Source organism: Ambystoma mexicanum, chromosome 3p (genome assembly GCF_040938575.1).
Source record: "Ambystoma mexicanum isolate Mex_15411 chromosome 3p, UKY_AmexF1_1, whole genome shotgun sequence".
In the NCBI taxonomy this organism is placed as follows: domain Eukaryota; kingdom Metazoa; phylum Chordata; class Amphibia; order Caudata; family Ambystomatidae; genus Ambystoma; species Ambystoma mexicanum.
This window is the reverse complement of record NC_090925.1, coordinates 1,251,420,935-1,251,441,038: the sequence shown is the minus strand read 5'-3', so window position 1 is coordinate 1,251,441,038 and position 20,104 is coordinate 1,251,420,935. Positions and strand designations below refer to the sequence as shown.

The window sequence follows — 20,104 nt, the reverse complement described above, 5'->3', positions numbered from 1 at the left end:
ATCGTGGCCTGACTTCAGCCTGATATCTTGGAGGGCTGGGGACAAGAGGGGCAGGAATCATGACACTTACCTGGCTCCATCCACAGCTTTCAGGAACACCTGATCCTACAGTGCGGTGATGCCCAGCATGTTGATCTGTGACAACCGTCTCAGTTTTGAGAGCTTTTGTACCATTTCGAGATATTCTAGTGCCCATGCATCTGAAATGCCTCACCTGGCAATCATTTCTGCTAGTTTATAGGTGGATGTCATTCGTTGCAATACTTACTGTGATTTTCTTCTGGTTTTCCAACTTGTAAACACAAGCTATTCATCAAGGAATTCCTCACCAGTATACAAGCAAATTCTAATAACATCCTGATACAATATATTAATCTATGGTTTGATCAAATAAATGACCCCAGTACCAGCCTATTTACTCTGACCTGGAATTCAGTGTGCCTAAATGCTGTTTATTCAGCCCAGTTGCGCATAGAAAATACAAAAAAACAAATACAAAAACAAATCATGGGTAATTAAACCCACGCCTAGGGATGAATATGCCCTGGATATTAACTAATCTTGTGTTGCTCTACAAAATTCTGTACGCATGACTCTCGTGGTCAGACAATCAACTCCTTCTCAGCGAACAGGAACTTCCCAAACATGCCCCCAACAAACAACCAATGGTTCCAAATTGAAACAACATATTCTGGGAACCTTCCAAACATGCACCCAACAAAACAAACCGATGATTCCAAACTGAAACAACATATTCAGTGCATACAACTCCATAAAATAAACGAAAAGTATTTTGATGAGATCTTCACCTCTCCGAAGAATTCCTCCATCTCCATTACTATTTCCAACATCCACCTCGAGATTCTTGGCAAAGCAATAGCAAAAACGTATAATACCTTGTCATTGAAAATCCCCAAGGAACATTATCCTGGATACATGCATGGAGGGAAAGTCGAATCAACTAATGACAAATTGCCCATTGCAAAACAAGATGCATTACAAATCTATAGTTGGTTAATAGATCCCCAATTAACTAGAAGAAGCCCTAATGCCTTGACGAACGTACTAACACCATAGTACCTGCCTTTCAGGACAAAATCATCAAAATAAAAAATAACTTTTAACTTCACAAAATGCCATTATCTCAACATGCAAGATGTGACACAGTGTCATGTTTTAGGACAGAGAGGGTCACATAGAGGGTACATGGAAGACCATCAAGGTACGTAGTCCAACCCTAGCCATCTTTGTTTTGACCCCCCCATGAGCACTGGGGATCCCCATTACCACTAGCAAGGAAGCCCCTTGTGCATGTCATGAAAACTCTTTTGCCAGTCAGAGAGCATGTGTAGTTTATCCTGGAAGAAAGGCTAAGACTGATGGGAAAGACATATCAGCCAAACAAAGGTTGTTTGATCACTGGCCCCAATAACTTAGGAACTGCAACTGTGGGAGTTCCTGGAACCCTCAACAATCCTATAAAGGAATGGTGATATAGGATACTTATAGCAGTGGCTATTGTTGTCGCATGCCCACAAACCTGGACTATGGAAGCTGATGTGATACAAGGAAATCATTGCTTACCTAATGCAATCAAGGAGGAGCTCTAGAATTGGCAGAGTGGCCACCACTGCTATTAATGAAAGAGTGAAAATCTAAGATGTTGGACCGCACATAATTATCTATTAGCCTGAAGCTGCTCACAACCCTGCTGGGCAAATGTTCTTGTTCGCTCCTGGCTCCCTTGTTTCTTTCCATCCGTCATAGTGTTTTTCCTCATATTATTGTTAAGGACTCTGTTGCTTCCTGAATCTTCGTCTGCACTCAGTAAATACCCTAATAAGAATAACAGTAATAGTAAAAAATGGTGAATGCGCCAATCGAAATCTCGCTCCCCCCATCCCTGCAGTTCAGCTGATCAAGCAAATCCAAGTCCTGCAGATAATCTGGCATGAGTATGAAAGAGTGAGGCTAACTGAGATGTGGAAATCAGAGTTCTGAGCATGAAGCAAAGAACAGTGTGGAGCAGCGTGAGAATAAGAGATGGAGACAGGAACAGCAGTGGAGGAGGTGAAAATGCAGAGAAGGAAAGAAGAAGGGAAAAGATGAGAGCAAAAATGGAGGTGATAGAGGCGGCAATCAAATAATGTGATCGAAGGTCAAAGAAGACAGACGAGGAGGGGAGAATTTCAAATAGAGTAGAATTAAGGAGGAGGAGGCAGAATGCTACAGCATCAGAGTTGTGTTTGGAAAAGGAGTAACCATAAATGCCCATAACTGAGGTAGAGAGAGAGATAGGGTGGCAAAGGAGGGCAGTTCAGAGCATTTCAAAGTCGAGGAAGACTGAAAGGAGAAGCTTGAGAAGAGCGAACAGCAAAGAGGTGCAGATCAAAGAGGAGGAAGAATGACTTAATATGGAGGACAAGGTTCCCAATGAAAGGCGAAGCAAAAGAGGGCCCTGGTCTGAACTTAAACTGCTGGTGACTCCTAGGTTGGCAGACGAGCAGTACCTATGAACTTCCTTGACAACACCAGCATTGGTCAAAAAAATCTTAGTCTGATAACAGACCAACATTTTGACAGCCCACTGCACCAGAGGTTCAGAAATGCTGTGCATTTGAGTAATTTGGGGCAAGGTCCACACTCCAAAGGAACTTCTTTCCTTCAATGCCATACTTTCCAAACTGAGATCCCTGATATCTGAAGCCAATGGTACCTTTTAGACTACCAGCATTAAACAAGCCTCTAACAGGAGCAAAGACCTTTTTGCAGCAGTCAAACACTGTTGAAACCCCACACCTGATTCCGATGCACTAGAATCCCTAGATAACGTAAAAGGCTACTAGCTCCTTTACCAACAAAATCAATACCATCAGGCTCCACATTGAGGACTCCAAATCCTCTGACACCCATCCTTACACGCACCAGGGGCCATTCAATTCCGAATTCTCTCCTCTCCTGCCCGAGGATCTTTTCTACACACTTGCATCCTTAAAACATGTCGCTTACACCAATTACATCCTTCTAGCCACCATCCTTAAAATGCTTACAAGTCCTGCCCCTTCTGATCTTCCTGGGATAGTTAACAAGACCCTTAGCATGGGTACATTCCCCAAGCAGTCTAAAAACAGCGCCTTTATGTCTATGCCTGAAAAAACCCATTCTCGATCTGGAAGACATAGCAAACTACCAGCCGACCATGAGCCTTAAGTTTATTGGCAGTCATCGTTAAGTTAGTGGCTCACCATCTATTTACAAAAATCGAGCAACTTGGTCCGCTACGCTGCTACCGTTCCAGGTTCCATCCTAAATGTAGCACTCAAAATGTCACCATTCAGGTGGTTGACAACACTTCTCTAGTACCGTCCTGAAATTGTTCACATACTGCTGATCAGACAGACACTAATCTGTCCATATGGAGTCCCTCATATCTGAATGCCACCCTTAGGGTTCCATTCTTCCCCTGTTCATCTTTAGCCTCCATATGGAACCAACAGACTCACTCGTAGGTGACTTCCAACTTTGCGAGACACCAAGTACGTAGATGATACAAAGTTGTACCTAAAGGTCAAGGACCCACAAGATATTGATCACATACACTCTTGCAATGAATGGATGATGCGTGCCTACTTAAAGCTTAACTCCCCCCCGTTCCCCACAAGCTCCCAAGCCACCTTTCGAAGCAGGAACCCTCTCAAAGGCGCCTCAATGAAATTTACTTGGACGGGTTCAAACCTCACCTCACCCACTCTGCAAAATCCATAGGCTTTGTTGTTGATAACAATCTATCTTTCCAAAAGCAAATCATGAAAAAAAACTCAAAAAACTTGGTATCAGATCTTCCAACTCGCATGATCAAGCCCCTCCTCCTGTCCCAGGACTTTGGAATGGTGGTGCAAGCCAATCAAAACAGCCACCACCCGGGGCTCACTTAATAAGGGGCTCTTGTACTCCCACATTGTGCGAATGACACTGGCTCTCCTACCCTGCAAGGATCTCACTCACAACCGCATGCCACACCTACAAGGCAACCACCGCCAGTACGCCAGTATACCTGATGGTCAAACTAAAAACTTCAGGTGGCACACGGTCATCTCGCAGAAAGACAATCGCCAAACTGTAAACTAGAGTGCCTTGCAAGGAGAAAACAAAAAAAAAAGCACTTCTCATGCTGCACTATGGTCCCTCTGGAACACCATCCCAGTCGCATGTTGGACTGCTCCAAGTCTTATTCAGTTTAAAAAAGACCTTGTTCTTCAAACAATATCTTGGTGTAACCAGATTCCACCTATCTTGTGCACATCTTCATCCCTATATTGTACTGTGATAATTATTACTAATGTCTACTTGATGACTTGTTTAATAGTCGGTACCAATATTTTTCTCTATGACCTGCACAGTGCTCTATTTCTTCCGAGCTTTCTTTGTGCTATGAATATTTATATATTTAATAATGATAATATTAGTCGTGCCCAGTTTTCCCTGATAAGTCGTATACATCCTGAAAACTTCTCTGAAAGATGAGAGATGTGAGGCCTTTAACCTCAAACACCCTATGTGACTTTTTATACATCAGGTAGATGGAGTTTAATGTAGAGAGGGAAGGACTGGGTACCATGGTCCTACAGTGGCACCTGACCACTTAATGTTTTTTTTTAACTACACCAGCTCAGTTAACTGCAATCTCTTACTTTCTGTTAGTTGTAGGAAAACATTTTGAATATTAGTATTTGGCTTGGCGTCATCTGTTGATCACTCTACCGTGACACTCTACCGTGACAGAGGACAATCTGACCCCAGAACTTTTGGAATGTCACAAGATCTCATCCGAGGAAGTTGGCAAAATAACAAAGAAATTAAAAGCATTAGCTGATATGCATGTTACTATAGCCCAATAAACCTAATCAAGAAATGCATAATCACTCTGGTCGAACCACTGACAGAGTTCTGTAATGCCCCATTAACAGGGAATACTCCACCTATATTTTAAAAAAGTGACCATCGCACAACTCCAAAAAGAAACAAATGGAAATCCTGGTATCTCAGAAAATTACGGACCAATATCCCCTTCATTACTAAAACACTAGAAAAATAACCACCACCCAACTCACCAATTACAACGAAGAGAACCATTTACTCCATTAAAATCAATCGGCTTTGTTGCCCCAATATGCAGAAACTAGCCTTCTTTTCATGAAAAATGAAAAATTGAAAAACGATCAAAAAGAGTGCTGAGGTGCACTCTTTTTGATCGTTTTTCAATTTTTCATCTAAAGAGGGGGCATTCAAATCTATGAATTACAATATTAAGGGGATTACTCCAAGAGTTCAATATATGTTAAACCCTCTTTATAACTATATGTAGGTCATTTGCAGGTTCTTCTGAACCTGGATTCCTACAATAATAATAAACCCATTACTGACCTCCAAAAAACCCAGGGCTGAACCATTGATAATAACCTTTGCTTGAATTCATCTAAGACAGAAATAATCTTCTTTGGGCTTCCTATTCATAGCAAATTACCATTCAAATGAACCCCACTTATCACCCACTACCTGGTGGGGCCTTGCCCAACAAATTAGAGCAAGTAAGTTATCTATAGGTGATATATATGGACACTCTTATTCCAAATTCAAATCAACTGTCCCAAAAATCTAAATTCTGAATCCTTACTCTAAGGAAATATACCTGAAATGACAGAAAAAGATGTGAGCGTAGCCCTCGTGCTATTTCATCTTGATTATATCAACAACCTCAGCTGAGTACAAAATTAAACCTAACTACAGGAACTCCAACTAATCCAAAATAAGGTGGCAAGACTTCAGAGCCTAATCACAAATTGGACGGTATCCCAGTGGTAAATCCGCCGGAATATCGCCCAACGCAATTACTGTTACCTCCACTTGGTCAGGCGTTATTCCCGCCGGATTACAAGTGGCAGTGGCGTTGTAAGTCCACATTTCTTTTTAGTCCATAGCACTCAATGGGGGCATTTCCGGTGCAATTACCGCGGTGGTAATTGTGCCAAAAATAGGCAGAAAGTCGGCGCATTCGCCTCCAGCTTTTAGCTGGAGGTGAATACTCCAACTTTCCCCAAAACCTGTGATTGGATGGTAAGGTAATGAGGCAGTAACGCTATTACCACTGCATTTTTACTGCACTGCCCTACTTAGGATGAGGCCCACTTCTCCCCAGGACTGAAAACCCTCAAAAAGTTCTTATACATTTCCTCACTTTCCAAAATGTAGAAAGATGCATCCCTGGATGTTGTTAATGTTAAAGGACATTTGTACCGCGCGCTTTCACCACCGGAGTGGTCCCCTGGTGCTCTGGCGGCTCTGAAAGAGAAGGGGAGGTTGAGTTAGTGGGGTGAAGCAGGAAAAGCGCAAGAGAGCAGTGATGTGATAGCTGAACACTTAAATTAACATGTACATACTCAAGGAAACTTGGCGAGCCACTCCAAACAGCCTAAATACTACAGTGCAAAAGGTAGAGACATGGTGGAAGGTCCCTTGCTATATTAGGAGCCTAACACTGGACCATCCTCTCCTCTAACCTTAACACTGAACACAACTTCAGGAGGTTCACAAGATACCTAAAACTATGGCTCTTTGAATCAGTTATCCAACCATCCTGTAAAAACCCTTCCTTAAACCTATCTCGGCTGTCTATTTACCTCTCCCACAGGACTGACTACTTGCTCTTCGTCAGCACTTGGACATTCTTGACTAGCATTTCTAGCCCACTAGCCTATCCGTATATTAAACTACTAAAGTTAAATATGTCTCCTTAAGCACTGCAAAAATGTATCTGATCTGTCCATTGTCACCCATAGTGTTGCAAATTGTTTCTTCACCGTTTACTTAAACTTCCTAGTTTCTATAGGTTCTTGTAACCGCATTGCGTGCAACAGCATTTTGGGCCTGTAACCTTGACCATTGCATTGCATCCCTTGTTTATGTGTATGTATAAAATATTGTGGTGCTCTGAAGCAGCATTCCCATGAGTTGCTGCTCTAGCCAACCACCAAATGTAACAAACAAATATAAAAAGGCAATATTTGGAGTATCACACACGCTTTTTGGTAGTTGACATATGTAGTAAAATAGCATGCAGTAGCTCTTCGCAAACAAAAGGCCAGCAAAAACGGGTGCCACCCAGAATACTACGTTACCTTTGCTGCCATACTCGTAAACTAATTTTTCCTAAAATACACACTTTTCCTCTAAGAGTTCAGAGATGAACAACCATCACACTCAAAGACCTGAGCATAAATTACGCTTGGATTAAATTATTGTAATTTCACTGACCATTTGTGCACCTGCCGCATAATGTGCTTTGTGCAGTGCCATGGAAATCTTGTGTTGCATTTTTGGAATGATCTCAATCTAGTTCTATGGATTTACTGGCATTATATTTTCTAGGGAGTCACCGTTTTCACCAACCTTTCCTCCGTCCTGAAGGATGAGACTATTTGGGAGAGGCCACACCAGTTCTACCCCGAACACTTCCTAGATGCTGATGGAAACTTCATGAAGCGGGATGCCTTCATGCCTTTCTCTGCAGGTAAATTCAGAGACGGTTGGGTACATTTCATATATATAGTTTTTTTTTTTTTTAAATTAAGTTTATTGGTGCAATTATACCATTTACCTATTTACAAAAAAAATCAAATATTCAAATTGAAGCCAATCTCTGGAGACGTATATTTCTCATACCCAATAGCACTCCAGTCGCTATTATGCAATACAACCTTAGTCTCTACTCTTTAAAAATGAGAGCGCTATGGAAACATGTCACTTTATTATAAAATTATGTCCTCAGAAACAAGTTTTTGTCTTTACACAGATCTTAAAGACACTATAGCAAAGAAACGTGACAGTCATTTAAGTCTTTTTTCAGAAGGATGCATGTGTACACTCTCCGAATTAGGTCTTTCTCTTATGGATCTATTAACATATCCAGATAATGTAAAAAAAAACGCTTTACAAACATGATTGGGCAACCACAATTAACACAATGCATTCCTACGTCTCACCAAAGCACTTAAAATTAGACTATAAAGCTGCCAAAAACCATTGCGCCCTTCTTAACTATCCATCCCCATCCCACTATTCGATGAAACTTTATCCGTTTTCGATTGAATCTTATTCCTACAAGAGAAATTCTCCTCTGTTACAATCCTATAGCTAGACAGATACAAACTTGCCATTTTGTAATGCTCCCTCTACAATGGAAACTTTACAACATCTGTGCTGCGGTCTAGCGCTTTGAGTAAAAAAAGTACTTCACTTCAAACTTTTTATCTCATGTTGTACTGTACATTTTAACAAATCGTTTTGGCAGCTTTGCTTAGCAAGTCGCACAACTTCATTAGTCATAGCTATTGTGGGCTATTTGAGATCTCTGCAACTTGAATGAACTGCTGTTAAGAATTGTTTTTATTGCACTTTCCATGCAATGAATTTCATTAATTTGATGTTTATGCAAATTTTGATTTTTTCTACTTATATATTGAAATTTGTTTGTAGGTTAGATGATAGCCATGTGACAATGAAGAAAAAATCTGTTTTACATTTAATGTTTGTAATTTTAGTAGTACAAGTACATTTTTTTTTTGTTTAGATATTTTTATTGATTTTCAATGTAAGAACAATATAACAATTATCAATCAGGAATTCATCTTGTAGAAGCTAATAGAACAGTCATATCTCAACAATTCGTCAATATTTCAAATGCTTAATGTAGATATTAGCGTTGGATAACAAAATATCCAAACCTTACTTCCTCAGTTAATTCATTTGGGGTGATAAGAAAGAAGATGAGAAGAGAGAACTAGAAAGAAAAGAAAAAAAAAAGAATTCATTCACAGGGTTGAGTTCATTGGGTCTATTATCTCTCTTTGAACCAGACTAGACCAGGAATTCATTGAGGAGTAGGAAATAATCAAAATTCATAGACGCAGTTGCCATTGCGGTATCTCCTCCATCTGAAGTGTGCAAATACAATGCCAGTGAAACCATGGGTAATTCAAGAATTCATAAAGTGCTTCAAGAGTTGTGGTCGGAAGTACATATATTCTCTATCAGAGACAAAATCTAGAAAGGGGCGCCAGATCTTCTGGAATCTCATGAATTTCCCTTCTAATATTGCTGTAAGTTTCTCTAAACCCAACAATTCCCATAATTTCAACCACCAGTAGGCTAGATGTGGGCCTTCTAACGTTTTCCAAAATCTAGCTCTAGTGATACGGGCAGCCACTAGTAAGTGTGAGATTAGGTTTGCCTTATGTCCAGACATAGGGAAGGATCCATCTTCCGGGGCATCCCCCAGCAAGAACACCCTGGGATCCATGGGAAGCAGGGAGCCCGTGATTTCCTTAATTCTAGACCTTACCTCCAACCAATATGACTGAATAATCCGGCAATGCCACCAAATGTGAGCCATGTCTCCTTGTTCGCCACATCCGTGCCAGCATGTGTCCGGATACTCTGGATTAATGGAGTGAAGTCTGCTGGGGGGGAAATACCACCGGAAGCAGATTTTGATGGCATTTTCTTTTATGAGGGTACAACGAGAGCTGGTCCGAGTACGGTGCCAAATTCGTTGCCAAGATTCTTCCGAAATCTCCAGGACCAGCTCTCTCTCCCAAGCTCTCATATATGGGAGCTTCTCCTCTATGGAAGCTCTTTCTAAAAGTTTATAACATAGAGAAATCTTATGGGACCGATGGCCTTCAGGAATTTTCAATTCTATGCCTAGGGGGGGTCTTCGGGCTGCTTGGCGGGTATCCCTATTAGTAAGCCAGTGGCGCAGTTGTATATACCGAAAGCGTCCCGTCTCTGGGAGATCAAACTTTTCTTTACATGCCTGGAAAGTCAATGGTTCCTGGTCTACATATAAATCTCTCAGGCGCTGAAGTTTGCTTCGCCACCAGATTCGGTACGCTGCAGGCACAAGACCTGGGGTGAAAGCCGGGTTTTGGGTAATAGGGGATAATGGCCCCAGCCCTGATGAAATACCCCTCTGTGATCGTGCCTTGTCCCAATTCATCAAGGTGGACAAGGTGGTTGGTAGTATTCCAGTCTTAAAATTACATGCATCCTTCCGGAGAAACGGAAGGTGAGCCAAAGGGAGCGCAGCAGCGGCCTGTTCTATTTCTAGCCATTTAGGAGGATCTGGGGAGTCCCTCCAAGAAAGCGTTATAGCTACCTGTGCCGCTCTATAATAACGTGGTAGTGAGGGAAGAATTAGTCCTCCTAACATCTTTCCCCTTGTCAAGCGTATACCAGGGATACGTGGCTTCATCTTTCCCCAGATAAATTGGTATATTTCCTTTTGGAGATTTATAAGTTCAAATTCCGGGATGGCTATTGGTAAGAAGTGAAAGGCATATAATAATTTCGGGAGAAGTGTCATTTTAATTGCGTTAATCCGGCCTAGCCACGAAATTTCCTGGGAGTCCCATCGCTGTAACCAGTCTTTCAATTCCTTGAATAAAGGGGGAATGTTCGCCCTGTATAGGCCTGCATATGTTGGGGTCAGTTTTACCCCCAAGGATGGGATCTCTGTGGAGGACCAAGGGAAATTCGTCATTGTACATAATCCTGGTAGCTTATCCAAATTTCCAGACAGGGGCATACCCACCGATTTAGTAGGGTTTATCTTGAAACCAGATATCATGGCGAATTGATCTAAGAGACCTAAGAAGGGTGGGAGTGTATCAGGGGCATCCCTTAGAAAGCATAGTAGATCATCCGCATACAGCGCAATTTTATGGGATTGTTCTTCCACCTCAAAACCTCGGATACCTGGGTGGATACCTGGGTGCAGTCTAACATGTTGAGCAAAAGGCTCCATTGCTAAAGCAAATATCAATGGGGATAAAGGACAACCCTGCCTTGTACCTTTGGCTGATTCAATTAAGGGAGTCCAGTTCTTATTAACTTTGATTTTAGTCGAGGGGATTTGAAAATTTGAGAATATCAACCTAGAGAATTCTGGACCAAATTCAAACCCCTGTAGCACTAATTCGAGATACCCCAAGACATGCTATCAAAAGCTCTGTGGGCGTCCAGGGACAGCAGAGACAAGTCACCTGGGATCTTTGGGGCGAGGGCAATTAGAGTGATAGCGCGGCGTATATTATCATAGGTAGCTCGATTGTGTATAAAGCCTGTTTGATCATTATTTATCAATGACGGGAGGACCGGGCATAAGTGATTCGCTATTATTTTCCCCATTAATTTAGCATCCGTATTTAATAGTGCAATAGGTCTATAAGAGGCACAATCTGTAGGATCTTTCCCAGGCTTCAGCACCGGTGTAGTAGATGATTCTGCCATAGATGCTGTGACCACCCCCGCCTTCCATACTGAGTTGAATAACTTTGTTAAATGGGGGGTTAGCTCCTCTCGAAAGGTCTTATAGAGCCATCCGGCCCTGGGGCCTTACCCAGTGGAAGGGAGCGGTTCGCTCTCTCTGTCTCCTCCATGGTTATTGGGGCCTCAAGGCACTCCCGAAAGTCCAACGATATCTGCGGGAGATCAGCCTTCTGGATAAATTCCCTCGCTAGTTGCGGGTCAGTTACATGGGTGGCAGAGTGGCCTCTGAAAAATTCCTCCACAATTCGCAGCTTTCCTTATTCAGTAAACACCTGTCTCCCCTCAGTGTCTTTTAGAGAATCTATATGATTGCGCTATGCCTGCTGTCTAAGCTTAGCTGCCAACAGACGATTCGCCTTGTTCCCTCTAGAATAGTAGTATTGTTTTGTGCGCATTATACCTAAGGCTGCTCGGCTCATATGGTGGGCTTCAAGAGCTTTCTGTGCCATGCGGACCTCTCTATGCGCCCGCCTAGAGTGCTTCCCTCTGTGTGCCTCTTCCGCCTCATGGAGCTGCGCCTCTAATTGCGTCTGGGTCTCTCTGTGAACTCTACTATGCTCAATTGTTTGAGTTATGACCTGACCTCTAATAACAGCTTTCGCCGCATCCCACACTGTTGCATATTCCAATTCCCCCATATCATTGTCTGCAAAGTATTGGTCTATGCAATCAGCAATGCAGGAGCGAGCCTGACAGTCTAACAACACAAGTTCATTCAGCCTCCAGGTTCGAGGGGGTATTGGAGACACATTTGGCAGAGACATGGAGACCAATACCGGGGCGTGATCAGATAGAGCTTTTGGAAGGATCTCTACTTCTGTAACATGGGGAATAAGGGTATCGGAAAGAAGAAACATGTCCAGCCTAGAGAACCCTCTGTGCACAGGAGAGAAAAAAGTATAGTCCTGTTCACCCTGGTGAAAGAATCTCCATCCCTCAATCAACAAGTGTTCCCTGAGGAGAGAGGTCAGGGCAGTAAAGTTCTTCTTGTCTGTTGAAGTTGGGGGGAGGGACTTGTCTTCCAAAGTGTTAATCACTGCATTAAAATCACCCCCAATTATAAGGTCACCCTCAGCATGTTCATTCAATATCCCCGATATGGCGGCAAATAACTGATGTTGATTAACATTTGGTGCATAATGTGATAATAGGGTGACCCTCTTTCCATATAAAGTGGCAATCACTAGAACATATCTTCCTCCCCTATCCAGCCAAGTTCTATGAATTGTCAATGGGGTCCCCCTTTGAAAAATAATGGCCACACCACATTTCATTGTCCCCGAAGAGGCGCAGAATTTGGTTGGGTAAAGTTTATCATTCAGGCGAGATTCATCCGCTGGCAACAAGTGAGTTTCCTGTAAGAATATTACTGTAGGATTATATGTCGCCAGGCGGTGAAATAACGCCCTTCGTTTCATCGGGGAATTGAGGCCCTGAGCATTGAGGGTAAGGCAGGTTATATTCGGTGCCACTAACTCAGTGTGCCCTCGTGCAGTATACATATTTAAAATAGATAGCCATCACACACCATCGCTCCACAATCCCTCGTAGTCTAGGTCTGAGAAGACCAGAAGTAACTTTCAATAAGATCTCCAGTGCATCCCCGCTGACCCACCCTCTTAAGCACCCCACTGATATTGCAGATTTGAGACTGACGTTGCAAAAATTGCCCCACCACTGGCAGTCTTCATTTAGGGCAGACCCAACCATAATGTTCAAGAATAAAGAGAGATGATAGAAATAATTGTGAATGACAACCAAGTCAAAAGGAGAACAAGGGAGAAAACAGGTTGCATTGTTGAACAGTATGCTATAACAGCTCAAAGTATAATAAATCAAAAGTTGCAAGTAGCTTTCGTTCATTTTAACTTCCATTGAAACCACAAGTAACTTTCAACAAAAACGGGCGCATTCCAACTTAGGCGCCCCATTTTGAAACCGTATGCAGTCCTGCACATTGTATAAGCCTCCCTCAAGGGGGATCCCTCTTACAATAAACCAAAATCCCGAGTCCAACCAAGGGACCCGTACAAGGCCGCAAGGCCCTCAGTATCATCCCACAAAAGCGGGCTCAGTAGTACTTCTTAAATCTGTCAGGGATCCACAACATACCAGACTCTGCCCATCACTCAGTTACCGCTCCATCTCCATGTCCTCCCCAGGAGAGCTGAGGCTGTGTCACTGTTGCATATTTATTGCTATTTGTTATCAGGCAGGGACATCGTCCGACCGCGAGGAGTTAGGAGAATTCGAGCGGTTGTTTGGGCTATTCGAGCATCAGCGAGATTGACCCTCAACCGCAGCTTGCTCGCTGTGCGAGGTGGGAACACCCACTCGCCGCCAGCCTCTAGGCTTCCTTCTTTTGTCTGTCGGAGCAGGTCGCACGCTAGGATCTTTATTTGAAGGAGCCTCCGGGTCCAGCACGGATGTCGCAGCAGTCTCCGCCATCAGTTCCCTCGCTTCCATCTCTGTAGAGATCGCGTAATGTTGATTGCGGAAGTCAAAAAGCAGTTTACAGAGGAACACCCAGCGGTAATGGATTTTCTGTGACTGAAGCCATGTGAAGACCTTTTGCAGGCGACGACGGCAAGCCAAAGTATATGGGGAGAGATTCTGAAATAGACGAATTGACACACCTCGAAACTGAACAGATTCCGTTTTCCTGGCCACCATCATAATCTCTTCTCTTTGGCGAAAACAATGGACTCTGGTAAGGACGTCCGGGAGCAGATTTCTTCTCTGTTGTACAAAAGAATACAAACGATGAGTTCTGTCCAGTATCAGGGCGTCCGAGGAGGCTAGGCCCAAAAGGCCCCGAAACAGGTCAGTAACATAGTCTGGCAATTCTTGATCAGAAATTTGATGGGGTATACCTCGAATGCGCACATTGTTGCGCCGAGATCTATTTTCGAGGTCCGCTTGTTTAGCCCAGATCTCCTCGAGATGGTCCTCAATCACTCGAACTCGTTCCGAGAGCACCTCTGTGTCATGTGTTAACTCACAGGTAGTATCCTCTAGGGAATTTACTCTGGTCTCAATACCACTCAGGTGGGAGGTGAGTTCTGCCAAAGACCTGGCCAGTGTGTCTTTAGAGGTGGTTATCTCTGTCTTAATGTCCCGAGTGATCTCCTGCTTGAGTGCTCTCAACATATCCTCCAGATCTGATCTGGAAAGGGACATGTTTGGTATAGGGTCTTTGGCAGGGGCCGGGTGAATGTCCACTGAGAATGTATGTCTCTGGGGTTTGGGAGTTGTTTGAGAAGTTAGGAGAGCCTTTATATCCTGCCCTTGATCTCGCTTTTTAGATCCCGTCTTTGGCATAGCGGTGGAGCGAATCCCAAATCCCCAGATACAGCGTTATTAGAGAGCAGAGGGTTCCTAGAGTCAATGAGGCTGCACAATACCCAACCCCGAGATGCGTAGTAAGGCGGGGGACCCCCGTAAACCACACTACCAGCCACCGTGGGCGGAGTCCAAGAAGCGCAGCGGCCCCAGAGGCACTCCCGCTCCCCGTATCATTGGGGGTAGGAGCTCAATGCTGGACCTTCAGACCCCCTCTCTGGGTGCCACGGCAGGGATTCGCCTCCCCCCCAGCCGGTCGGGGACTCACCTCTGGTCCCAAAGTAGTACCGCCACTCTCCCAGATCTCAATGCCGTTCCTCCGGTCTTCCCCTCTCAAGTGCCGGGGAGCAGAATCTCCCGACGGAGAAAGGAGATCTCTGGCTCGGCTCCTCAGATGGCCGGGTTTCGACGCTGGGTCCGGAAGTCTGTAGCGCTCACACACGCCAGTGAGCACCGGGTCTCACAATGCATCTCCCTGTCCGTGGCCGCTCACTTCATCCGCTCTCCAGTGCCGACATAGGGCTCGGTCCGCTCCTCCTCCAAAGCCTCCGCCACGGCGATCAAAGGGTGAGGAGGATCTCTTTCTCACCGAGAGCGCAAAGGAGCTGTTTCTCGGTCGGTCTTCCCGTCGGGAGGCAGGAAGGGGCGCACAACGTCTCTCCACTCCAACACGAAGGGTCACAGCTCCAAGTATCCCGGTCTCCTCCGGCTGTGAAGCAAAATGGCGCATGTCGCCATCTTAGCCGCAGCAGTTACCGGAGGGGACTCTAATTTGTCCCGGCGATTTCACCTGCTCTCCTGTTCCATTTCTGGTCAGAACCTCGATCCGTGGGGTTCTGCCCAATTCATCTGCGGTTTCATCTTCTTGGAGGCAATACAAATGCACAAAACCGCTCAGAAAACGCTAAAAAGTGGGCCCGTCGACAGAGCTCACAGCAGACACATCTTCATCGTGTGCTGCCTAGCCACGCCCCCCAGTACAAGTACATTTTTAACACTAACATTTCAAACATTAAATATATCATCAGTGCATGCAATTTTGAGGTTAGTGATTTCTATAGGATTTGTCCTTTTTACCCTATGGTTATTTATTTGTGCAAGGGGGCCATGCATTCACACTTTTTCACTGTACTTTAATTAAAATGTAGAGTCCCAGATTCTTTGTAGACCACTATGCTTCTTGGTGCTTGGCTACTCATTTCTGCCCCTTTGCTTTCCTTGTATGCCATTTCACCAGCAGGAGTCTCCTTGTGCTTGCCTTATTAGTTTGGGCTATTAGGTGGCAAATATTGCATTAGAGTACAGATAGGGAGAAAGGGCATATGTGGAGGGATACACAGCGTGTAGGTGTTGTTTGGTTATTTGTCCGCCCATTTACTGCCCATGGCCTTGGAACAAACTTAACATTGCTGATCGTATTACCCCTCTTGGAAACACCCACTCTTCACCCTCTACAGTCCTCATGACAATGCCTAGCTTCCTTCAACAACTGGCCAACTTTGTAATTGACCCCCCACTCCCACAGAGCAGAGGTCTGAAAAACACCACCATTCCCACTTTCCCACTTCCAAATGTTATTGTCAGTGCCAACTCTATAAAACTGCACACCTACACTACCCATATAGAGCAAGCTATAACCCACATAAATAACAATTCGCTATGCTCCAAAATCCCAACAAAACTGCCTCCATCTTCTCAGTCCATGTTTCTCTTGATCTCTGAATGCCTTGCTGCAAAAGCAGAAACCATTTGTGCTTTTACAACCCCTTCAACCATTCCTCCTCTCCCTGCTCCCTGCTTTCCTCTCTCCCCACACAGGTTGGTGCATTACATACTTCACTCCTTTATCCTTGAATGATCTATCCTTCCACATCTCCAAACTCAAACAGCTCCCTGTTATCGAGTACACTCGCCTCAGGCCTTGTCCCCCCTACCTTTAAAGCTGACACTGTGAACCCTCTCCTGAAAAACTTTGTTTTATAGTGGTATGACTTAAAATGTTAAAACCTTTCACAAACACCAATTTAAAATAATAATTGAATAAAAGTAAACAATTATTTAACAGTAAAATCATGAACAATGAAAATCATAAAAAAAAGAAAAATAAAAACATTGAAGTAAAATCATGTCAGTGTATTAACAATAACTGAAAGTTAGTTCTTGCAAACATCTACATAAAGCTAAAACTAGGGAAATGCTATTACCCCGGATTAGGCAAGACCAAAATGTTTCACCTGACTGAGGTTTTTGTGCAGGCAAAAAATAATTAAAATGTAGAGTCCCAGAGGTTTAATTACTGAACAGTAGACAGTTAAACATTTTAATGTCTCAAGGACCGATTCTTGCTTACAAAGTCTACAAAAGTGAATCGCCAGGACAAGAAGCCCAGGAGCCTATACGTTCAATGGTAGGAAATTGGTTTAGACGAAAACGAATGCAAAGATTACAAGCCTTATTACAGAGAAAAAGGTAAAGCCTTCTTCTCCTAAAATGTCTAGCACTTTCCGTGTATGTCTTGTACGAAACCAGCTGTTGCAGGGATTCACACCAAAGGCAAACAGTGTGTACCTCATCTTTCCTGAATACCCTATAAGCTCTTCTTCATTCGAATTAATTTTGTCCAAGAGCCTTGCCATTTTTTCTTGTAACACGCTGATGGAGTTCAAAGAATGAGTGTATAAAATCGTGCCTATATCAACATATAAAGAATTAAGAGGAGGACAAATCATTTTTGCGTTTCTGGCAAGCTGTCTCCAAGAAGCCCTGCAGTTTAACAAGGTCAACCCTAGATGGTATCAAACCACTCCATTGGGAATAGACCACAACAATCAAAGGGTTTGTTTCCAAATGACCCATTGCAGGGTATCCAAATCCGGGTCCATATCAAGCAAGGTCATATCCAAGCTGTATAAGATAGTGGGGTCCACTTGAGGCCGATAGTAACGGATTATAGGCAACAGAGTATACTTAGACAGCTTGAAGTATACCCTTCTTAACTGGGAAATTTGAGGTTTGGATTTTACCTTCAACATATCCCTCAGCACGGTTTTAGACATGACATTAGATAAATTGTTACCCAAGTATCTGATAGAAGCATCCTGCGCAAATTGTTGGTCACTGACTGTCTAAACCATGGTCTTAGGTTTGGTTTTGGTAGTGTATATAATAATTTTGTGCTGTTGACTAAAAGGTTGTTACTAATGGCATAGCTAAATAAGAGATTTAGTTTCTTCTGTAGGCCTTTTGTGTCTTAGCAGTTTTAAATGATCTAGTCTAAGTAACAGCCTGAGACCACAAGCTATCAATGTCAGAAACGTACATGTTAAAAAGTGTCAGTGCCAGGACACATCCCTGCTTTAGGCCAATAAAAGTAGGTTTAGTTTAGTTTAATTTATTATTTGTAGAGTGCACCTAACCCTGAGGTATCTGGGCGCTTGAGCATAGGTCATTTGTTACAAGTACATACAAGTAGAAGATAGCAAATGGCTTATTGACCAGGTTCCGAATTGATCAACGTGCCAACATAGGAATAAATACAGAGAGGCTGCAACGGCTGAGGGGCAATACTCAGATGGCTGTAGAGCAAGGTAATAACAGTCAGAGCAGTTACACGATAAAATGGAGAACAGGTATACACAGTATTTAGGCAGGAGCTTGTCTAGAAGTCCAGGAATACTGATCTCACTAAGGCCATATAAATAACAGTAGTAAGATCAAAGCAGCAATAAGGGGTGGCTGATAAAGATGGGTAGTAGTTTCATTAGTAGCAGTAATGGTCTTGACAACATACCTGCAATAGTTAGCCTCTCCCTAATGGTGGTATCCGTATGGAGAATAGCTAATAATTTGACCAAAGAAGGAGGAATATGCCAGGCCATTACTTTACTCTGCAAGATATTCCAATCCACTCGATCAAAGGCACTGTTCCTGTCCATTGAGGATATAGCAGTTGTACCAATAGACCCTTTCTTAACTGCTGCTAGGGCATAAGCCATAACCTTGCCATTTCACGGGGTGCCCATCTGAGGACTAAATCCCACCTGAAACCGAGAGATGATACCTAGCCCAGTGATTTAAATCACTCAAGAGCAGTGATGCAAAGATCTTACTGGACGTGTCAAGGAGAGCTATTGGCCTGTAGTTTGACGAGATGGGGGGATATCCATTTTTGAAGATAGGGATAATGATTGATCATCATCTACATCTTTATTCAGACATAAAACCATCAAAGCATGTATCAGAAAATCTGCATCATCATCATCGCTTGAGATAAAGTCCATAAAACAATTCAGTGCATTAGAAATCCTTGAAAATGATTAAAAAGACAAAAACAGTACATCATGATTAAAAATATTTAAAAAGGAAAAAGAGCAGATAAATATAAAACGGAAACTAATTTAACTGATTCTTAAAGAATTCTCGTTTTCTTTAGCCAGACCCTGTGCAAGTATTTAGCAACATTCTGGAATTCAATAGAATTTTCGGCTTTAATACAAAAATAAAGAACATCCACTACCCTTCGAATATCATGTATTCTGAACATAGGTAGTACATACTGTGATCTTAAGGGACCATATACAGGACATAGCAGCAGAAAATTAGAGACTGACTCCACAGGGGCCCCACATATTAAGCAAACAAGTGAGTTTCGTGGCAACCATTTCACTGTATATGCGGCTGTTTTCAAAGTGCCAGCTCTTAGGTTCAGAAAAAGAGAACATAAAGGGGTTGTACTATATCGAAATAGGGTTCATACCTGAAAACCTGCTTTTGATCCAAATATTATTGGCCGCAAGAAGGTTTTAAGCATAATGTTAGCAATAACTTCCTGCTCACATTCACATTTGCTATCTTGACCAAGTGCAGACTTCCCCTGGTCATATCATATGGCCGGTATCAAAGGTCAGGCAAGCCAAGCACGCGTGTTCAGTAATTGACATGTTTTGAGCCACAGAGTTGCCCCACTGCCATCTAGTGATATAAACTCGATAAGCATTGACCTAAAGTCTGATAAAACAGGAGACATCCAAAGACGACCCAAAAAAACTGTGGCTTTATGGACAAGATTACTTCAATTGGACAGATGTCACATTACAAATATAATATATCATTGGGGGCACCTTTGGGTTGTAACAGCAAAGATTGTAGAAAGTTGTTCTGCGAAACACACAGAATTACGGATGATTGTGTGATATGCCGGGACCAGCGGCAGCGACAAGATGGAGGTTGCAAGGCCATTGCCTGGGGTCACAGAAGAACAAAGCAGGTCGAGGTGGCGGTGGAAAGTGCAACACCCAACACCCCTGCGGCTGCCTGTCCCTCGATCGAATCCATGTAGCGGCCCGGAGAGCAAACAAGACGTGACAGCAACCACGGC

At 43.3% G+C, this 20,104-nt stretch overlaps 1 protein-coding gene across 2 annotated transcripts in view; it reads left to right on the top strand.

Moving 5' to 3' along the window:
• LOC138581414 (cytochrome P450 2D15-like) overlaps positions 1 to 20,104 on the top strand; it is a 703,698-nt gene that overhangs the window by 517,441 nt on the left and 166,153 nt on the right. For both annotated transcript variants that reach the window (XM_069652729.1, XM_069652730.1), the window contains exon 8: positions 7,426 to 7,567. In XM_069652729.1, the coding sequence (XP_069508830.1) occupies positions 7,426 to 7,567 (142 nt within the window). The remainder of the gene's footprint in view (positions 1 to 7,425; positions 7,568 to 20,104) is intronic.